The sequence below is a fragment of the Solea solea genome, chromosome 3 (assembly GCF_958295425.1).
Source record: "Solea solea chromosome 3, fSolSol10.1, whole genome shotgun sequence".
Lineage (NCBI taxonomy): Eukaryota > Metazoa > Chordata > Actinopteri > Pleuronectiformes > Soleidae > Solea > Solea solea.
The window spans coordinates 13706304-13728440 of record NC_081136.1 but is presented as its reverse complement, the minus strand read 5'-3'; the positions used below and the strand labels follow the sequence as shown (position 1 = coordinate 13728440).

The 22137-nt window shown below is 39.8% G+C and overlaps 2 protein-coding genes across 2 annotated transcripts; one reads left to right on the top strand and one right to left on the bottom strand.

Annotated features, from left to right (window-relative positions):
• Window positions 1-145: 145 nt before the first annotated feature.
• On the bottom strand, window positions 146-17459 carry LOC131456003 (solute carrier family 2, facilitated glucose transporter member 4-like). Its single transcript, XM_058623950.1, has 13 exons — window positions 17341-17459; window positions 15202-15405; window positions 12056-12448; window positions 9971-10066; window positions 7811-7971; window positions 6000-6124; window positions 5485-5600; window positions 5215-5377; window positions 4016-4203; window positions 3572-3676; window positions 2183-2284; window positions 1901-2104; window positions 146-1471 (listed from the first exon to the last, which is right to left on the bottom strand). Exons 3-13 carry the CDS (start codon window positions 12086-12088, stop codon window positions 1235-1237), a joined length of 1530 nt encoding a protein of 509 aa, XP_058479933.1. The 5' UTR covers window positions 12089-12448; window positions 15202-15405; window positions 17341-17459; the 3' UTR covers window positions 146-1234.
• tp53 (tumor protein p53) lies at window positions 17364-22064 on the top strand. The gene is made up of 10 exons (XM_058623951.1): window positions 17364-17505; window positions 17588-17669; window positions 17817-18008; window positions 18976-19150; window positions 19259-19371; window positions 19569-19678; window positions 19865-19989; window positions 20079-20167; window positions 20256-20326; window positions 21029-22064. The coding sequence occupies exons 1-10, from the start codon at window positions 17414-17416 to the stop codon at window positions 21114-21116; spliced, it is 1137 nt and encodes a 378-aa protein (XP_058479934.1). The 5' UTR covers window positions 17364-17413; the 3' UTR covers window positions 21117-22064.
• Window positions 22065-22137: the final 73 nt, after the last annotated feature.

Sequence of the window (22137 nt, the reverse complement as noted above, 5' to 3'; positions counted from 1 at the left end):
ATATCAAAAAGGATGTGTCTTTGTTTGCATAGTAAGTTTCTGCCTCTTGTCCATTAGAGCTGCTGTAGAAATATGACGGTGTAAGATGGTGGTCTCCATAAAGCAGGGCCAGTGCCTGAAGTACATACAAGTCATTTTCTAAGGCTTAGAAAACCGAAGGACCTTTATTCATACAAACATGCTTATGTGCAGTATAATCTAATTGTGCCAATAAACCCTCCTAAATGTTACACACTGGACCTTTTTAATGGAACAGACAGCAAAGGGCACACATGACAGGACGCCAGAAAAATGTGACACTTGATATAAATCTCTAACGATTGCACTTATTCTAGTTACATAACATTAAGCTTCTGTTTACTAACCCAAACACCTGCAATTGTGTATAAAGAATTAAAGAGCTTAGACCCTCACACCCTTAAAACAGTAACCAAACGACACACTATGTACACACAAAGTAGTAGTAAAATAGACTGCTTCATTAATTAAATATTATTTCTACAGGTTGTGCAATGAGTTTCTTGATCTATAAAAAATACTTGGTTATGGCACTTTGCCTTAGTGTAAACTGGGAATACACCTCATGATTAAAACCCAGTTTAGCCCCCTCTGGGGGGGTTAGATCACCATGGAGTGTTGGCATTATACTGGATTGAAGTTTTTCATTGCTCTTTTGCAAAATCTGACACACAATCAGAAAACCTTTTAAAATGTTTTTTCCAGATACTTGGAGGAATATGAATATACAAACACCAAAGCATTCAATTTAAAAACTCAAACTGCGTCAGTGTGATTTAAATCTTGTTCCTTCCAGTTGAATTTAGAGCCCTTTAAAGTTGTGTTGTCTCCTTTCAACAAGAGCAAGTCTGCGCAACTCCATGCTTGTATATTATCCTATTTTTGTAAATAAAGTGCAGGAAATCCTTCTCTCTCCCTTGACAGTGTTGCAGCCAGCTGAGTCGTTTCTTATGTGTGTCATCTGTAAGTTTTTATTTTTATTAGCCTTTGTTGTGACACAACTCTTCTCTATTAATCTTGAATAGCAGTGGTACCAACAAAGGACAATTCAAATGCACCCAAACTGTCACACACCTTAAACACTGCTTTGGTGTCACAATCCATGTGCATATAAAGATAAATCTCAATATACATGTCATAAAATTCATGTTTGGAGTCAAACACATTCATACAGTTCATCCACAGCTTTACTCAGTTCTGTTTCTCTTCAAGCTCTTCAGTTTATGCTTTCTTCGCCCAAGTAGTCCAGCTCGGTGCTGGGCTTGTCCATGTCTCTGTCCATGTCCATGTCCATGTCCATGTTCATCATCCCTCCCGCAGAGGAATGGTGGAAGGTCGCTGAGATCTGGTCAAAGGTCTTTCCCCGCGTCTCTGGCACCCGGAAGAATGTGAAGATGAGGAAGAAGAGGAGGAGTGCTGCGAAGATTAGGAAGACGTATGGCCCACAGAGCTCCTGGAAGATGGGGAAGATAACACATTACATCATGGATGTGCACAGATAGGCCCTCTGTGGTGCTCAACCACCTGCCATTTTGTCCACTGACCAGGTGAGGGCTTCTTTTTGACATTTCATTGCTTCTTCTAATTTTGCTCAGTGTCCAATACTGGAATGACTGTAAAATTATGATTTAAAGTGTGACTTTGTATTTCATTTTATATTTTATTTTTAATGCACGGGAACAGTTCTCAATTGAAAGAGTGTAATTTCTGCACGACAGTAGCAATTGTTAATTTGGTGTAAACCTGATATTTAGTGGGCCTAAACATTTGCATCCAAGTGTATGGTCAGTGAAATGAATATGTAACTTCTGCCCCATGAAATAACCCTTTGCATGGGAAGTCATCAGTTGTCATTTTATGCCAGGATCTAAATAATACTCACAGCGACATATTGGAAGCCCATGCCAATGATGAAGTTGGCCGTCCAGTTGGAGCAACCGGCCACAGCCATTGCAGCCGGTCTCGGACCCTGAGAGAACAACTCGGCTACGAAGAACCAGGGAATGGGACCTGGACCGACCTCAAAGAAGGCGACAAAACCAAAGATGGCCAGCATGCTGATGTAGCTCATGAAGGGAACACTCTCCTGTCAGGAGGAAGAAGACCACGTTTTCAGAGGTTTGTGGAGTATAGAGGTAAACGTTATGTTCTTTGGGAGACTGACCAGTAAAGCCAGAGCTATCGTCATGATAATGGCACAGATGCACATTCCTCCCAGTCCGAGCATGTGGAGTGTCCGGCGACCCATCTTCTCCACCAGGAAGAGCTGTTTATCAGAAAATAACACTTTGAGCCAATGAGGATTTAAGATTAAACAGCATAGGAAATGATTACAACGGACTATTTGATGTGTTATTCACATCTAAAGCTCTTAATAGTATACTGTAGCACCTACATTGTGTATCTTTTTTTAAGACTTTTATAGAAAATGTTGGTGTGTACAAACACATAGATGTAAGTATGACATGTGACATGGCCAGATTGCATGAAAAGAAAACATGATCAGAACAAGAAACCATTTTGTTTATATGTCATATTTATTTAATTTATAATCCCTTTATTTAGAATCGCGATAATCCACCCTGGGGAACACCCTGCCAATTGTTTTCTTGATTAATCGAGTATTTCTTTGGTCCACAAAATGCCAGAAAATGTCAATTAGTGTTTCCCACACCGTGACATGATGATGTTCTCAGATGCCTTGTTGTGTCTACTGTGACACTGTGTCTACAGTTTTCATGGTTTCTTTGTCAAATGGAGCAATGAAACCAGAAAAAACTCACATTGAAGAAGCTGAAAAATCTAACCTAAATAACATAAATCTGAATAACCGATTATCATAAATGATTAATTTAGTAATCATAATAATCTTCGCAGCCCTAACATTTTCTTATTTCTGTACTTCTGTATTTATTATGCATGAAATATTCTTTATAAATACTATTATTATTACTACAGTATTGTGGGGGTTTCTAAACTGGGTAACTTTTACTTTTCTGTTCACCCTTTTACTTAAATGCTGATTTAGTGTCGGCCTTTGCCATTTTAAAGTACTCTCTCACCTTCAAGGTAAATACATGAAGAAAACAATAATCTTCTTAGAAAGTCTGAGAATGCCACCATTCACCTCAAACTTTTATTATTTTTCTTATTGATATTATTATTGTTATATTTAAGCCAAATTTCACAACAATTCATCCAGCAGTCACTGAGATCCAGTATGTGAGAGTAGAACAGCCTTGCTGCTAAACCAGTCTAAAATCAAATCACTTTACTCTTTTAATGATATTGAAACTTCTAGACTTGCCAAAACAAACTTGGATGTCGAAATGTTTGCGATTTGAAGGATGGTGGCCGGCCTCGGCTGTTATCTTATTTGCGCTCTGATAACACTGTTAAACAGTGATAGAGACTCAGGCTCATTAATAGAGCAGAGCAGGACTGTAATGTTTATCACGCTGAGTTCAAAATGAAAATTTGACACCAATGTAGGAAAAAGAGAACATGGACAAACAAAGGTGAAGGTGTGTTATGTATATATGTGATGACTCACTGAAACAACAGTGAAGGCACAGTTCACCACACCAGCTCCTATAGTGGCATAGACCGGACTCTGGACTCCTGCATTCATAAATATAGTGGTGGAGTAGTAGAAAATCTGCCAAAGGAATAAACAGAATAAGTCAATAATTAGACTGAGCTGATTCCTTGTTTGACAGATTCAACCATCAGGTTTCTTTATCACATTAAACATGTTGAAATAGTGTCAGTGGATTAATGGGCCCTTTGCACAGCAGCCGTTTTGCCAGGAACGATGGCTCTGTTCAATTCACACAAGTCAGGACAGTGACTTGTGTGAATGTTTACACCTGTTGTTTCCCCCTCTGCGACCTGTCCAAATGGCTGCTGCACAAAGGGCCCATTGTGGGAACTGAAAGCAACGTTAAATTAAAAAAACAAACAAAAAAACGAACAAAAAAAAGCAACCCAAACTCACCGCGTTGACCCCGGACAGCTGCTGTGAGAGCTGCAGCATGATGGAGATGATGATGGGCTGGCGGTAGAGTGGAGAGCGAAAAAGCTCCAGGATGGACACCTTCCTCTCCATGTCCATCCGCCTCTTCTCCTCCTTCATCTCTGCCAGCATGTCGCCCACCTCCTGCCTGCCCGTTAACCGCCTCAGACCTGCACACAGGAGGTGTGCAAGGAGTGAGCGTTCACACTGGACCAACATGAAGGTGCTACACGTGTCAAACTAATTTTTAGTTCGGGGGCCACATACAGCACAATTTGATCTCGAGTGGGCCGGACCAATAAAATAATAGCATAATAACCTATGAACATGACATTTCTTGAGAAAAATAAGAGCATTTTTCTATTATTCCTAGGTTTATCATTTACACGTGGATCTATAAAGGCACAAATATTTAGTCACAGGTATCTGGAAGTGAAAAATATAGTATTTCACATTCTAATTCATAACAAATTCATCCTGTGGGCCGGATTGGACCCTCTGGTGGGCCGGTTCTGGCTTGTGTGTCGTACATTTGACACCCGTGATATAGGACTTAAAATGGCCATGATGTGTTGTCGGAGAATGAGGAAACATGTTTAGTTGAAATAATATACACTAAAATAAACGTTCATTTATGTGTTTGTGCATGAACACAGAGTTAAAACTGGGTTAAAGTGCCTAAAGTACTAAACAAGGATTTACACTTCCCACTAGTTAAATGTGGTTTTTGTCAGGCAACGCCAAGATAATAATAATGTAATTGAGGGGTCCTATTAAACATATCACATAACTTAACCTTTGTTAGTTGACTGAGGGTCCCATCAAGACACTAGGGGTGAGTAACATAGCCTCAGGGGCCTGTAAAGACATCACATACTATCACATACAATAAAAAGGAATAATAACATAGTATTAAGAGTGTATTTAGTGTGGCCATATATTTCAATAATGATCAGTGCTTTTCAACAGCAACAGAAAGTAAACAATGTAGGACATAACAAAAAGCTGGTCAGATTATAGTAAACACTCACCAGCCTCTTTATTAGATACACCAGACAAGAAGGTTGTAATAATCCTCAGCTTTCCCTTTAATAAATCTTATAATGTCCCATCATATGGATGCAATTTAGATGTATCCTCATCAACATAGGTAATGAAAGACATGAAGCGAACATCCTCACCGCTCTTGGCGTGGTGTTCGCGGCAGCGGACGATGTAGAGGAACCTGGGACTCTCGGGGCAGAAGGGAAGCAGAGCCATCTGAAGTACAGTCGGCACGATGGTTAAACCCATCAGAACAGGCCACAAGTGCTCGCTGCCCAGTAATGACTCCAGGCCCAGAATCTGCACAGGGAGAGGAGAACAACACGGGTCCTTGTTGACATATAGGACGATGGACGAGGAAAAGGATTCAAATATCCTTCCGTCAGCATCACAGTGTGCTGTCGTACCTGTGCAATGAGAATACCAGTGACTATAGCCAGCTGGTGCAGTGTGCCCAGTGCTCCTCTCAGACTGGTGGGGGCAATCTCCCCCACATACATCGGTGTCAAACCTGACACCAACCCTGCAGAGAGGAGGAGTCATAACATGACAGGCAGAACATTCATATCTTGCAAGAAAACGATGACTCAGTGAAAGACGTTTTAAGGGGAATATCACTGTTCTAAGCCCAGAGTAATAACAAACGCCAAACTTTATTTTACAAATGGAACCACTGTATAGAGGAAATGACATAAAATAGAACATTACATTTAGAAAAGATTAACAAACTGGTGGATTGTATGATTTGATACAGTGTGAGATTTTAACTTTGTTTTTGTTTGTTTTGGTTTTTTTCCATTATACCGTTTTGAATGTTTGAAAGAAAAAGAAAGAAAGAAAGAAAGAAAAACTTATTTCCATATGTACTAAACTCTTATTTTAAATGTGCCCATACGTAACAGGACAGTGGGTTGTTACTCACCACAGAAGGCCCCGATGATGAAACGTCCGAGGATCATCATTTCAAAGGAGCCGCAGAGCTTGGACATTCCCATCAAGCTTCCACCGATGAAGGCAAACATGTTGTTTATGAGCATGGCTTTCCTCCTGCAAAAACACACACACACACGGCTTAATGTCCAATATTGCTTCTCATAGATTCACATCTGTCGTGAAGTAAGTTATCATCATTTTTAAAAAAATACCGTGGAATTTATTCAGGAGAATAACATCATCACTTGAATGTACAAATTCCATCCATTCACTAGCTGGTTTGTCTTCACACTAGTCTTAGAGCTAGTCTTATTTCAGACACCAGAGGGCACTGTTGCACAAAATTATACTCCACTCTGTCAGTCGATGCTTGAAACTCTCAGTTCCACACTTGGACTTTTAATGGCTTCTAGTTGAGCTGAAATCAACATCAAAAAAGTAAAGGTCCAGTGTATGACTTATTGACAGAAATGGAATATAATTGTGTGTAGTCGCTTTATAATAAATATTGTTTGGTTTTGTAGCTGCATGGAGTTTGCATGTTTTACCCATGAGTGTATGGGATTTCTCTGGTTTCTTCACTTTTCTCCCACTGTCCAAAAACATGCAGATTTGGGGAGGTGTGAGTGTGGATGGTGTCTGCGATGGACTCCACAGGAGGGCCACAGGGGGCACTGGTGCCAATCCAGTGCCCACATAGAGACAACCATTCACTCTCACACCTATGGTCAGTTTAGAGTGTCCAATTTGCCTAATCCCCCAAATCTTTTGGGCCAGAGAACCCACAGAAAACCCACATACACCAGGGAAGAACATGCAAACTCCAATGCAAAGGCCCTTGTTCTCGACCAGTCACAAACCCCGGGTCTTCTTGCTACAAAGGCAAGAGTGCTAACCACTACACCAACCAAAAATGTTTTACTGAAAAAAAAACCCCAGAAACTTGTGATTGAGACCATTAATTTGGAAAATGTTATAAATCAAATGGGATGTAGAAGCCACAAAGCCCTAGGTTATGTACCAACATAGTTCCCTGACGTGTCACTATTCATTGTCACAAATTCTGACCTTTAAGTGAATAAACAATGGACTGAACACACTGTCAAGTTGTAAAAGTGAATCTGCTCCCCCTCAACTCCATCTTCAGCTCCTTCTGTTCTCACTGGGCAGCCGGTGTGGACAGTGGAAGACCTTGCCCTCAGTGCACTCTAGTGCATTCCCCCCACCATCCAACTCCCCTCGTGACCCAGTGCTGCCAGCTCTGCGAAGATCGTCTTTCACTCAGTGGAAGATGTGCGCTCAGGATTGCATCGCAGCTCAAATGACAGCAGGAAAGTGGGTCAACGTGGAGCATCCGGGGCACAGCTTCGCCCTGACTGAGTGAAACTGGAAAATTGGAAGCCATTTTGGATCCATGCCAAGGTGGATAGGAGATACACATAAAGCTATAAACACTAAAATAGTTTTACGACTTACTACTATGTCATTTGCCATTATTACTTAAAATATAATAGGTCAGTTATAGACATCACTCTCATCTGGACATCCCACTGCAGTCACAATCCCTCTTCCTGTTCAGAATTCAATTAATCAGCCTTTCTTTACACATCATTTTTCATGTAAAGTAATGTAACTTGACAGAATACAACAAAAAACAGACGGAACAATGAATCATCTTCAAATTGGGAACAATTCATATATTTAGGTTCTCATTCTTGTATGAGAACACACAGTAGGATTCGCAATCCTTGTAAAATAATAAATCCTCAGGCAGAGTTTCAGAAGACACGTTTTCCCTACCTGCCCAGCCATTCCGAGACAAAGCCCACGCAAAAGGAGGAGAGCATGCCTCCGATGGAGAAGATGGCCACAGACAGGGACCAGAGGGAGGTGAGGGTCCCTGAGGGGATGGGCTCTCCATAACGCTGCACCCATGTAGCATTGTATTCCGCCTCAATGATCTGTAGAAGAAACACTTGACATTTAACAGACATTCAAACATGGTATAGGCTGAGGTATGACGCTTAGAGACTGTTCTCTGGCGCACTGAGAGTCACTTGGTTAGAGATGTGGAACATCTGAAGACTCTTATCCTCCCGTATTTCTATTTTAAACAAACGTCCACTTATGCACTTTGCTATCCTTTTTATTTGTGTGTTATTTAAGCTTACATTTGCTTAATGTTGGACAGGTCTGTCACTTTTTCCTGATAACTGAGTTTTATTTCCATGGACTTTAGTTTTTCAGTGGTTCTCGCTTGTGTTAGTTTCCTGTTTTACTTTGTTGGTTATTTAGTTTTACTTCCTGTTGACTTTCTGTCCTGTCGGCCCTAATGTGAGTCACCTGTGTCTTCTGAGTTCCAAGTGTATTTAATCTCTTTGCTCTTAAGTGTCAGTTCATTCTCTTCTGTTAGCTCCTGTTCCCAGTGTCTCAGCTGCCTGTGTTTGAAGGTATTTCCCTGTTCATGTTTTGTACAGTATGTACAGTATGTGCTGAAGTGTGTGATGCTGTGATTTTCTTGTATTAATTCATATGCATAAATGAAAAAAAGTACTTGTGAGGGTGCAGTAGAAAACTAATATACACTAGTTAAAACAATGGACACTGGACCCCCGAGATAATAGAGTAACTATGGAATTAAACAATATAAACAGCATGAAAACATGCTGTGATCAAAGAATGCTCCATTGACTCTTAAGGTAGCGATTGATATAGTACAGAATGTTTTAAGTCACTAGAGCATTTCCTTTTCCTTTTGTATGCAGTTAATGACACCAAATGTTTTGATTCAACAAGATGACATTTTATAAAATACTGACATCCAGATGAATAATAAATGAGTATCTTCTTTTATATATATATAAAAAAACCTATTGAATTAAAAACTGGCATTTTAAATTGATACTTAATAGATATTTTAACTTGATCAGACTAAAATATAACAGAAAAATACTTTAAGAGCTGAACTGACCTGGCTTTAAAAGTTGGCAAAAGCTGCAAACTGTATATTTAAATACTTAACATATTGTTGTTGTTGTGTGACTCAAAGGATCAGTGTGCAATATTTAATGCAATGAAGGGGAGGGTAATATTATCTTTTCTTTTTAATGATTATTATTTACAGGTGATGATAAATTAATGAAAACATAATTCTAAATGTTGAATTCAATTTGTGTTTATACATTCTCTATAGATTTATAGATCCCCTAAACTCACACACTGGACCTTTTAATGTTTATTCAACATGCATGTATTACACTTATAATTTGCCAAATATCAATCAATTAAGCTGGTTTCCTGGTTGATTTTCTAATTGTGATGTTTCAAAAATGAAAATGATTTGTTTCAGCCCTACTTGATAATACTTGTTCATATCTGATGCTGATACAAAACCATAAATATCTACTTGGTCTATTTCCCAACAGTGATTGATGAATTTGCCACTAACCATAAGCAGTCATTTTAAAACCTAATGGTCCAACTTTGTCGCAAATGTTTCTCTCTGATTGAGTAAAAAACTACTGTGAAAATACTAAATCACCTCAACATGACTCAGCTCATAAGTTTGTTTGTTTTTTCTTGAACAAAAGAGACACTTGTTCAGACTGCTTCTGTTCTCAGAGACTAAACAGAAGCAACACATTAACATCAACAGCAACAAACATCCCCAAAGGTTTTGCACTAACTCTCAGCCACGCCACCCGTCTTCCCCTCTATACCCTCATCTTCCTTCTCTTTGCATGGACTGACTTGACTTCACAGCATCACGTGCCGTGACACATCAGGGCAGGATGTTGTGGCATCAAACACGCCAGCGTGTAAATTCAGGGAATAACGAGAAAACAACTCGGTTGACAACTGAACACATGCCACTGTGTTGCATGAACCAACACTTCTATTTACACTGTCTCGTCTCTTAATTCCAGACTTGTTTTTTTTTGTTTGTTTGTTTGTTCTTACCTTCTGAGGGGCATTGATGACACCAATGTTGTATCCAAACTCCAGAGATCCCAGCACAGCCGTGAAAACGGAGAGCGCAAGGGTTCCAGTAACTGTCTGCAGAAAAAACACACACACACACACACAAACAAACAAAAAATCATATAATTACCATCATGAGTGAGTAATATTATGCGTTTTTGTAGAAACAGCAGGATTGATCACAGTATACACTTACTTAAGAGCCCCACTGTTAAGATCAACTAAATATAACCGTGATCCAGATGAAAGACCATGTCAGTGACTTCACTGGCCACTTTAATGTTATGTTAATGCCTGAACTTTTACTTCCCTCTAGTTTCCCATCAGGCCGCAGGCACCTGTCTCCAAGGTGACAGACGAGACGACCTTGGGGAGATCAAGTCCTCCCCGTCCAGTGAAGTGTGTTTAAATCTCAAAGAGTAACAGATTATAGTTTACACTCAGATCTTTGTCTAAAGCAGAGAAGTACTGGTGATTTGATATTCTATTAAAGCAGCCGGACAAAGACAAGATATATATTTTTAAGTGTTAATATCAACTGTTAAATCAAAGGGGAATTCTATAAAGCAACTCTATACATACATTTAAAAATAAATATGTGATCAGTCTGTTCTGTTTTTATTTTTTCCCCCACAAATGTTTCTTAGGTCACACGGCGGAGCAGTGGCCAGCATTGTTTCCTCAACAAAAAGGTCACCAGGTTTGAATCCCAGTGGACTTTGCATTTATTTTCTGCCCATGTGCATGCAGGTTTTCTCCGGTTACAGTCCAAAGACATGCAGTTTGGTGACTGGGTTAAGTGGACACTCAAAATCGACTATAGGTGTGAATGTGTGAGTGAATGCGTGTTCGTCTCTGTGTGAGTTTGCCCGAGGAGGAGGATAAAGTGGCAGAAAATGAGTGAGTGAAAGTTTCTATGGTGCCTTGACCTTGCTGTGTTGAGTCTGTAGATAAGTGGTGTTTGGTATTAATGACCCAAAACAAAAGGGCGCTTGTTTCCTTCTGTCCTTGCAGAAAAGGTAAAACAATAGAAGCCAGCGTTTTTATCCTCCATTACACTTCACCTTATCTGTGTTTGTACTCATCTGGCATAAATCCTGCCTTTATTAACATGGTTAGCAGCAATTCAAACAGAAGGGCACATTAAAATATATATAGCATTTTAACATGAACTTCTCATACTGTGCAGTTCGATCAATAGAAAATGTGATCTTTGACTTCTTGTGATGTCCCAATTTATTGTTAAATGGATTTTTTTTTATTAAGGCCAGATCATCTAGGGAATCAACCTGCTCATTTCTTCAGCAGCTAAAGGAAACTTTAAAGCATGATCATTTTGTGAAATGATGCTTCCAGATATAGATCAAACTCTGCAGAATCAAAGGAATAAAACGAACTTCAATAAAAAAAACTGTTGCTATTGTTAATGAGGGCAGTGAACCTGTCAAACTGTGGCCTTACAAAACCAACAACACTGCGCTGTGACCTGTAAACGGAGCTATTTGCATGGTCAAGGTCAAACTTAGAACTAAATAAGGGCCGAAGCCCTGTCAGAAGAGGGCTGGTGTGAGTTGTTCTTGCTGCTAAAACAAAATCATCTATTGTTTCTGCAGGTTGCTGCGATTCCGCACATATTAATGCTGATTCTTATCATCAGTTTGTACCTTGTGTGTTTTTTTGTTATAACTGGTCATTTTCAACATCGTGTGGGTGTGTTTAAAGCTGTGAGACGTTCTTGCCAATAATTTAATTTCATATTCCATATAAATGTTAGTTTCTACCCGATCAGTCAGTTAAGATTTGCTTCTTTTTTTTTTTTTAATTGGATGAGGCAAATTGCAATTTGTCACACCCAAGACTGAGACCTCCATGACATTATCTGGGTATGACAGTGACAACGCCGTGCGTAAAAACCTCTCCGAATAAAAACACGACGCACGGAGCAAAAGTGAAATGCACAAACGGCTTTTCGAAGAGCACGCGGATTTCCAGATCCGTTTTGAGAGTAATGAAGAAGAGCAGCCAACACTGATGAGGAGTGAAAAGATCACTAGATAAATTTACCTCCCCTCCGAGTTGCTGAAACCCGGCCGGCATGACTTTGACGGCTCCAGACACGCAGTTGGAGTCACAGTGACAGATGCGTCAAGTGCCAAATGGAGACACGTGAAACTCCTCCACAGGGACAACAATCCCCCAAATTAAGCCTGGACCAAAAAAAACGTTTGGGAAAGTAAAATCCAAACGGGAGAAAGAGAGTGAACAACCCAGTGCGTCCTGTCCTGCGCCTTCTTTGAAATGTGTGAGTCAGTCCTGGGAGAGACGAACACCCACGTGCACACCTCCAAAGGGGGGGAGAGAGGGGAGTGAAGGGTGAGGCTGTTAGTCCACAGAGGCCCGATCTTAAGGTACTGCGACAGAACAGAGGACGATTCTCCTGACCTTAACTGCCATTGGCTGCAGATGAAAGGGGAGAGAGAGCATGTGTTCAGGAAGAAGACCAAGAGAAGACTGATGGGACCTGACAGACAAGGGAGTCTGGTCTTTCTTATGCTGCTGTGTAAGAGCTGAAGCGCTTACTAAGACACGTGTGTTTACATTTTAAGATTCCTTTTTAAATCAGTAACACTTTTTCTGTATCTGGAAGATCGTTAACGGCCAAATTTGGTCTCAAGCAGGGCCAAGTTTTGTGAGCAATGTGATATCAACTGGTCTTTACAACAGAAGTAGAATGGACACATCAAAACTAACAAAGTAGATCGCTTTCCTAACCTACATGTAAGGACTTATCTTTCTGTTCTCTCCTAAGTGTATAAGAATAAAGGAATAAAGAAGAATGACATTCTTCTACGTATGTGAAGGCCATAGTTTCTCAGAGCAGCAGAAAAGACATTCTTTAGTTTCTCCCATTAGAAGTCATCAATAATTCTAACACACTTGACCTTTAAACTTCTTCTTCACACAATTTTTTGCTTCTTATAATTATAATTAATAATAGATTTCTCTTTGCTCTTGGTGTTTTAATTTTTATAATATTTATAAAATTGATTGATATACACTCTGGCTGTTGGGAGTGTGGGTGCGATAGGAGATGTAGAGTGGTCTTGTAGGTTACGTTTTGCTGCGCCTCCTGTCTTTGGGGAAAACGTAACATTCTAAAAGTGATGCAGCTAACTCATTTATTAAAGGTACAATATAAAGGCTACATGGATCCAAAGATGCTGGACCTCAAGTGAACCCAAACCTGCAGTACAACATGCACCAACCTATGACTCAACATTTCTCATAGGGGCTCGTCTTTGACTCCCCGGTTGCCATTGTCTGTCTTCCTGACAGCCACAAATCCCTGTCTATTTCAGATCACATGCCAAAGAGGTCACACACCACAGCTCACCCTGCTGCGTACATCCTCCCCCTCTTTTACACAACAAAGCTTAATCCTCGTACAACAGGCAACAGGTGGACCCTAAATCTGGAAGCTGCCACTACCTGAGTTAGCAGTGTAGGTGTGGTGAGGAGAGGTTTGTGGACAGGAGTGATGGTGTGTTATAGAATATGCCAAAAGTTTGTGTTATAGAATCTGCCAATAGTTCAGGGGAAAAAGATCTGCTCTTGGTATCTAAATAAAAGGATACAAGCCCATCCCTTGCAGACACACCCCCACCTCACGTCACACTCTCCCTGCTTTTTCCTTTTGCTGCCATCATACGCACACAGAGAAAGAGTGTGGGGTAACGAAACTTGACACCCATCATGCACAGCCGAGGCCCCTGAACACAGTCAACTGTGCGTCGGTGGCTCTTACTAAATGTAGAGAAACTTTACACTGTCAGAACAGTGGCGTGCAGTTCCAGCCAGCATGGTTACACAAGGAGAGACAGATATAGATATGACATTTAAACAAAAATATTGCATGTATTCATTCAGAGAACAATGACGGAATGACAAGTTTAGGAGCAGAAAGGGTATAAAGGAGCACATGCACACAACAGTTGGCGGCAAAATCCTCTGTTCAGCACATTATTATCGCAAAATGTCACCTGTGTTGTACCCAAGCGGGAAACTGGTGCATGTTTTAAACACAAACACAGGTCAGTACAAGGAGGTACAGTATTCACACCAGTGAGGTCAGCAAGTTCAAAATCATGCTATAGTAAATTGAGTTGCATGATGGATAGCTGGTGTGCTGTGTGTGTGTGTGTGTGTGCATGGTCAGTGTCTGTGTGTGACAGGCTGCAACATTTGCACAAAACTGGGGTGTTTCTGTGTTCCTATGTCTGAACTGTATCAAGTATCAAGTTTTTAAAGATTCAATATAGATGTGACCTGAAATAGTGGAGAGGTGGACTAAACTATCGGAAATTACAATCAGCAACAGACTATAAACTATGTAACAAATCTGTTACATAGTAACAAAGTTGGTTTAATAGCCAAACCAAATAGATATAATAGCCCCCCCCCCCCAAAAAAAAAAATTACAAGGTAATGAATTAAATCACAGTCGGAGAGGATACCAACATGGATGAAACAGTGAACAAAAAAATAAATGTTTTGGCCCATTGATGGTGGCATTTTGGGAATCTATAATGCATGTCATTATAATTATTCTAAAGCCATAAAAAAACTAAGAATTTTTCCCTTGATCTTGCAACACTGGACCTTTAATATGAGTCCACACAACCTAATGAGTGAATTAGAATACAATAACCAAATCAGGATAATATCGTTAATCTATGAAATGGCTCCAGATTATAATTATTAACCTATAAAAGTTGAGTTGAAAAGGTGAATCTTGTATATGAAGGTTTCTGACTTGTACAGGTCTGCAGTCAGTGATTCCGGGGTGGATCCCTATGGCCTTTGTAACAAGTGGAAAGAATTCAAAACACACACATGCGTCCTGCTTCTACGTCATATGACGTGTCATGAGTAAAATATGATCTTTCACATGGTATTACTTACTTACCGAATCTCCTGCACCATCATTTAAGACATTGTAATTAATGATGTTCCCTTCATACTCACTGTTGTGTCTGCATGCAGGATCAAGTTGGACTCGCTGGCAACGTTAGCACATTCATTCAAAGGTCAAACAGCCACACTGACTCAAAGAGGCACTAATAATATTCAGTGCCTAGTGTTTGCATTTGATTCTAGGTGCCGGTTTAGGAAAACACGCAGCATAGCACAAGTGGCATGACTGCAGTCACCTGAGTGAGGTCCTGCACGGAATCCATCTGATCCACAGGGGTATGGAAGTGCGTCCCCTGTGTCCTGCCTGTTGCTGATCAGTTGATTTAAACTCAAATGTAATCTCTGAACAATGTAAAGGAGAAGCGATGAGCAGAGCCACACAGGAGGAAACAATCTAACCATGACCATCCTCAGGGGAGACTTCAGAGATGACCTTCGACCTACCATGGAGGAAACAGAGGCTGAAGCAGAGTGTGGGTTCTTCATCCATAAATACGCACAAGTTGTGAGATTGATTTGCATACATTTTAAGATGTGACACTTTTTTAATGGAATCATGTCATGAGCAGGCAACAATTATCTAAGTCTCTGAATCTGCAAATGTAGAAAAAACAGAAAACTCTCTCTAACAGAGATAAATAGAAATAGGAATATTTTATTTATTAAATAAGTATAGTAAGAAAGTAATGTAATTGTTTTGATGTGTTATATGTTTATAAACAATCAGTGACCAATTAAAATAGTTTGTTTAAAGATGATGTCTCATTGATATAAAACATGGAAAGTATTATATATATTGTTGCAGATTAACTAAAATATTATTAGATTGAGGGGATTGATTTGTCTAATTATTGAAGTATTCTTGGTAATATTATCATGAAGTTTATGGCCTTAGTTCTACAGATAGATAGATAGATAGATAGATAGATAGATAGATAGATAGATAGATGCTCCTTTGACACGGCTGCAACAATAACATACAACACATTCAACACTCTCAAAACAAAACAATGAAATACAACACATCCAAAACTCTCTCCCTGTGTTTATCACCCTTTATAATATTTCAGATAGTTCTAAAAGCAGCAGAGTGTGTTTTGCGTTGTTGTTCCTCCATAATGTCTATGGGTGTTGCGTTTGAGTGCATCAGAAGAGCGGGCCTCTCCCTGATTGGACGCTAGGCGGAGTTAAAAATCAGTCCCTAGTCGTCTGAGTGGGAATCCCCGACAAAAACAACGTGGTCCACATCGGCTCACAATATTTTGGCTTATTCTGTCGTTTCAGCTCGTCGCGTCCACTTTCACCTGTGACTCCTCTTTCTTGGACAGCGGCGGCGCGGCGTTCAAAGGTAGCTGCGTGTTTCGCGCACCTCTCATTCATGCACGCAAAAGTGAATCCGCCGGTAAACGCTGCCCAGTTGGAAAGTTTGTCTGCTGTGAGCTAGCCTTAGTCAAAAAGTAGAGCTAACTTTTTAGCTAGGGGAGCTAACTCGGTAGCCACACAGAAGCGACAGAGCAACAATAACAGTACGCTGCATAAACACTTGTCATTCCGGTGTCGACACAGTTGACAGTTGTATTCATTAGGGTTTTTTTTTAGCGGTGAAATGTTTGGACCGTGGGGCCTAGCGAAGCCTGGTTCATTCAGTGTTTTTGGCCTTCTGCTCGACGTAAAATGGACGTAGGCTAACATTAGCATGTGTAGTATTTTGGGCTCTACGGACAGACACGTTCGTTGTTTCCACTCTTTCCATTTCTCACACATGTGATTATTTCTGTCTATTTGAGAAAAAATGGTGGTTATATTCGTTTATTTTATTTATATCCCCAATTTGTAGAAGGCCGACTGAATGTTCGTTTAGGGAAACTTGAATTTCCTGTGTAGCAGCGTTACGGTATCTTCAATAAAACTAAAATACTGACTGAAATTCTTTTCAAACCATATTGTTTTCAACTTAGTTTTCATTCGATTTGGAGATTTGTCCTTAATGTGTCATTTTACATAAAATCACGTCTGTACAAGTGCTTTCGATCCAAAATATTTTTTTAATTATGGACCCACATAAAATATGGCACACTATCATGCAATTTATAGATCATTGTCAATATTACTTTGGAATGAGCTAGATATTTTTAAAGAAACATGTTTCTGTTTCATTGTTTTAGTTAAAGTAAATATGAAAAAATAAAAGCCATGAAATTCAAACTTATTTAGCTTTCTTAGTATTTGCTTGACTTGATTATTCATGGTAAGCTTACTTTATACTATGTGTAAAGTCACATGTGAATCATTTGCTGCTGAAACTGTTGGTAGAGTTAGTTGTTTGGTAGAGATTGAGTAGTTTCATACGTGACATGTCTCAGACAAGGACTTACTTCCTGTTTTCACCAGCACTCCTGCGCTTCGGCTCTTCCCTCATTTTCTCTGCTGAGCGAAGGCGAGAAATAAATGATGGAAGAGCAAGGTCTTGACTGTCTGACCCTGAGCCAGGACCTGCCCCTGAGCCAGGATGACTCCTTCAGGGAGCTGTGGGGGAGAGTGTAAGTTTTTATGATCATGGATAACTTCTTGTAAGTGTAACTGTCCTGCAGAAAAAAAGTTTAACTTTGTTTGTTTTTGCAGAGTGAATGCCTCCATCTCTGGCATCCCACCAACAACTGACATGTCACATGAGGCATGGAGGGGAGAGAATATGGACATGTTGGTAAGCTGGTCTACCTCTACCCTACCTTAGCAAAATTTCACTGAATAGCTGTAAAAGTATTCTTACATTCTGATTTCCCCCCAATATTCATTTGTTTTTAAACTGAATTTGTTAAGAAGGCAAACTGACACTTTTGTTCTATTGCAGCTCATCCCAGATCAAGTGCTGGATGTGCAGTTTGATGAGAATCTTTTTGAACTCCCACCACCGGAGATGTTGCCTAAAGATTGCGTTACTCCCCCATCCTCCACTGTTCCGGTCACTACTGATTACCCTGGGGAATATGGCTTCCAACTTCGCTTTCAGAAGTCTGGCACAGCCAAATCAGTCACCTCCACTGTAAGAAATCCCGGGCTAGAAAGTCTTACATTTTATACCGAATGTCAGAAATTGTGTATGAAAAATACTCAGATTTTACATGCTAGATCCCAAATTTTAATTTCAACATTGTCCACAGCAGGTTATCGTGCAACCAAACTTGGTATAGAGTGCAAGTCTGAGCTCCTTGCCTGAGACAAAGAATTTCAAGAGCTGCCCAGAGCTGTGGCACTACTCACAGACAATTTTCATCCACCCATAGTCTAATACTAATACTCGCATGCTGATTCCCTGGTCCTCTTTGGTGTTGTATTAAACTAAACACAATTTTAAAATTTGAACTCTGTGAATGGAAAAGATGTAGTGAGCTCACTTCATCGCCTGTGAGGCTGTAAAAAGTATAAAAAATATGTTGTAACGTTAAAATCAAATATCTTACCGTAGCTTAGTGTTGAAACTCCATTCTTTTGTGTCTCTTGATGGCATACATGTGGAATCTCATTGTGACTATTTGCTCAATTTTAAAGGTCTACATTCATTCACAGTGCTTGAACAGCCAATGGCATTTATTTTTGTGTGTGACTCATGCAGCAGTGCATTGCAGTTGGTCAGATTGGTTAAGTTAGGGTGGTCTGCACTGAATCCCCCGCCCCTGACTTGTCCTCCGGTCTGTGGGAGAGCTGCTGTCTGGTTGTAAAGAACAGCTCTGACATGACAGGACATGTTCCTACGCCGCCTTGATCCAGCACTGAAATGGTTAAAACGGCGATAGCAAGGTAAAGCATAGTTTTTAATTGTAAGAAACTGGACTTATGGCTCTGGGGAACCTTACTTTGTTTCTTTAGAAAGAGTATCTTTAACTACTTTTACCAGTAGTGAATTTTGGTATTTAAGAACAGTTTTGGTAAAGATTTTAGACTTCAGTCATCACGTTATGTGTGTAGAATTTAAGTTTTATTTTCTGGCTTTCTCCTTGTGAATCTCTCAGTTTTCGGAGCTCCTCAACAAGCTCTACTGCCAGCTGGCCAAAACGACCCCCGTTGAAGTGCTAGTGGCCAAAGAGCCTCCTCGAGGCGCTGTGCTGAGAGCCACCGCGGTATACAAAAAGACGGAGCATGTGGCCGATGTGGTGCGCAGATGTCCTCATCACCAGAATGAGGACAGTAAGGACAATGTTGTATTAAAAATGTTCCTTTTTTAAGTGAAATCTGTTTTTGAAATAATCAGTTTTGTAGTGATTAAAATATTTTTTCCAATGTTTTTCATATCAGCTGCAGACCATCGAAGTCACCTGATTAGAGTGGAAGGGAGCCAGAGGGCTCTGTATTTTGAGGATCAGCACACAAAGAGGCAGAGTGTGACTGTTCCGTATGAGCCCCCACAGGTACAGCTTCTCAACTTAAACTCTGTAAAAGCTGTCTGTAATTTTGTTACCATAAAGCATTTGAACAAAACGGTGTTGCTTTGAAATGCTCCTATGGTCATAGAATGTCTTTATCTGATGGTGGCTAAGTTGCACTCCTTCATTTTATAAACCTTAATAAGCCGTGAATTTAACCCATTATACTTTTCTTGATTCAGCTTGGCTCTGAAATGACGACAATCCTCCTCAGCTTCATGTGCAACAGCTCCTGCATGGGCGGGATGAACCGGAGGCCGATCCTCACCATCCTCACCCTTGAGACTCCAGAGTAAAACTTGATTCTGCTTTATGTTTTAGATAGTTAACTGTACATCAAGACAAATTGTATTTTGGATGTTGACAAAGTGTTGAATAAGATGATTTAGTGTAGTGCGAAGTGATACAGGGCACAGACCACATGATCTGTAGTCAAAATGATATTTAGTTCCTTGAACTGTCCTCTTTTTCTTCCTAGGGGATTGGTCTTGGGTCGGAGATGCTTCGAGGTCCGTGTTTGTGCTTGCCCGGGAAGGGACCGAAAAACTGAGGAGGAGAATAGCACAAAGACTCAAAATGGCACCAAGCAACCCAAGAAACGAAGTATGTTTGTGTTGAAATATGCTGGATTTCAGATTCCATCCCATCTACCTTGCTCATTAATCTTTCCTTAATTTGTTTTTCCCTTGAAGAGAGCACTCCAGCAGCTCCTGAGATAATGAAGAAGAGCAAGTCTGCCTCCAGCGCAGAGGAGGAAGAGAAGGAGGTTTTCGTCCTCAATGTGAGTAAAGATGCGTCGTGGTCCTCAGCTGGAGTTCTGCAGTACATTTTCCATGCTTGGAATAATATTCTGGTCATTTCTCCTGCAGGTTAAGGGGCGTGAAAGATATGAGATGCTCAAAAGGATTAATGACGGTTTAGAGCTGCTTGATAGAGAGAGGTAAGAAATGCATCAGAACCACAGTGAACAATATGGGTGTAAATCTCCAGGTACTTCAAGATTAGATTATGATCTAGAGCTGTGATGCTATTAAAAATAAATGAATGAATTAAAAAAAAAAAAAACCTCATCACAAAACAAGGTATTGTGATGCACCAGAATTTCACTAAGACAGTTTGGTGTGTTAAATGATCTGTGCAAGTTCTGTTTTATAAATACCTATTCTAATAAATAATTCCATTGTTGACTAATCCAGGGTATTGGTGCCAGTGAGCACAGGGTGAATAGATACAAATAACTAGGTTTTTTTTTTTGTAAACTTTAGAGAGGGTTGTTTTTTTTTCCTCTCCCTTTTGTGAACATGTCTCCAGATGATTGCAGTTTTAACCTTATTGCTGTCTGTTGTAGAAATCTGCTGCCAGTAGAGGTCACTGTATTCTTATGAAATTGCACTTGCTCCACATATAATAGTGTTTTTTCCCCCCATTTTTAATGATGACTGTATAATTCAGCCACTAGATCAGATTTGATTAGACTTAGTGTTTTGATATTATCTAATCTATATTGTAAATGCTTTATATAGGATTCTTCAACTTTGGTGTATATAGTTTACCAGTTGGCAGGTTGAGTACATTAATCAAAACGACTTCATATGTGTCAGTCATCCTGTTTTTTTTTCTTGTTTGTTTTTTTCCTCAACAGCAAAGTGAAAAATAAAAAGCCAGAGGTGGCCTTGCCCTCTTCCGGCAAGAGGCTGATGCAAAGAGGAGAACGCAGCGATAGTGACTGAAGAGCATTTCGTCGATCATGATGTCATTTATGTCTGCATGTCCGTGCATTATGTTGATCTAATACAAGAAAACCAAAGAGCCCTTTTCTTGGTTTGTTTGAACATTATGATTGGAATTTGGTCAAAAAACAAATGTATGATTACAGAGGATCATAATTTACAAAGTCACTGCCGTTCGTTTTTAACTGTATTCCATGATTATAGTGATTTTGTTTTCTTTTTAATGTTTTTTTTGCATGGGCCTTCTCCGGTTTACTCCCACAGTCCAAAAACATGCAGATTTGGGCAAATTTGACCCTCTATATTGACCCGTGAGAGTGAATGGTTGTTTGTCTCTATGTGGCCCTGTGATGGACTAGCAACCTGTCCAGGGTGTACCCCGCCTTTCAGGCTATTTCAGCTGGGATTGGCACCAGTGACCCTCATGTGGAGGATAAAGTGGTAGAAAATGAATGATGTTTCCCATGGTCACACAATTTTTAACATGGTGTTACGGGGCTGGCTGGATCACCCTCAAACATAATCTTATAGTATCAGTGAGTTTTTATATGCAAAATATTTTTTTTCTTCATCCCGGGGAAGAAAAAGCAGAGGCAGCGGAGAAATTCTAATACTTACATAGGCAATTATTGCAATTGCAATTGCAATTATTTACAGGATCATGGTTTGTTTTAGATTTTCCTCCAGTTTATCATTTAATCAGCTCTTCAGCGACCAATCACTGTCAGTAAAAACTACTTTTTGATTACCACTGCCATTTTAGTATACCAACGGCATTCCTTAGTTGAACATTAGTATCTTAGATTATGTTGGGATCTTAGTTTTTATAAAAGAGGTTTATGTTTTTACTGTATATTTTTCATTGTTTTGTTTTTTTTTTCATGTTTTTGTACTAATTTTCATTTTGTTAGTCAATGCTTTAAGCTAAAAAATAAATGCTTAATGTCACCATGTGTCTGTGTTCTATAGCGCAAATATGTTTTTTGGTTTCATGTTCCTCCCTTGTTGCTTTTCACAACAC

What these genes read in the sequence shown, in the direction of transcription:
- LOC131456003 (XM_058623950.1), bottom strand. Translation starts at nt 12,088, where the DNA reads ATGCCGGCCGGGTTTCAGCAACTCGGAGGGGAG. An exon ending in CGATAGCTCTGGCTTTACTG is followed by an intron (nt 2,105 to 2,182) that starts GTCAGTCTCCCA and finishes TCCTCCTGACAG; the next exon opens with GAGAGTGTTCCCTTCATGAG. An exon ending in TGGGCTTCCAATATGTCGCT is followed by an intron (nt 1,472 to 1,900) that starts GTGAGTATTATT and finishes CCCATCTTCCAG; the next exon opens with GAGCTCTGTGGGCCATACGT.
- tp53 (XM_058623951.1), top strand. Translation starts at nt 17,414, where the DNA reads ATGATGGAAGAGCAAGGTCTTGACTGTCTGACCCTGAGCCAGGACCTG. An exon ending in AGGAGGTTTTCGTCCTCAAT is followed by an intron (nt 20,168 to 20,255) that starts GTGAGTAAAGAT and finishes TTTCTCCTGCAG; the next exon opens with GTTAAGGGGCGTGAAAGATA. An exon ending in GAGCTGCTTGATAGAGAGAG is followed by an intron (nt 20,327 to 21,028) that starts GTAAGAAATGCA and finishes TTTCCTCAACAG; the next exon opens with CAAAGTGAAAAATAAAAAGC.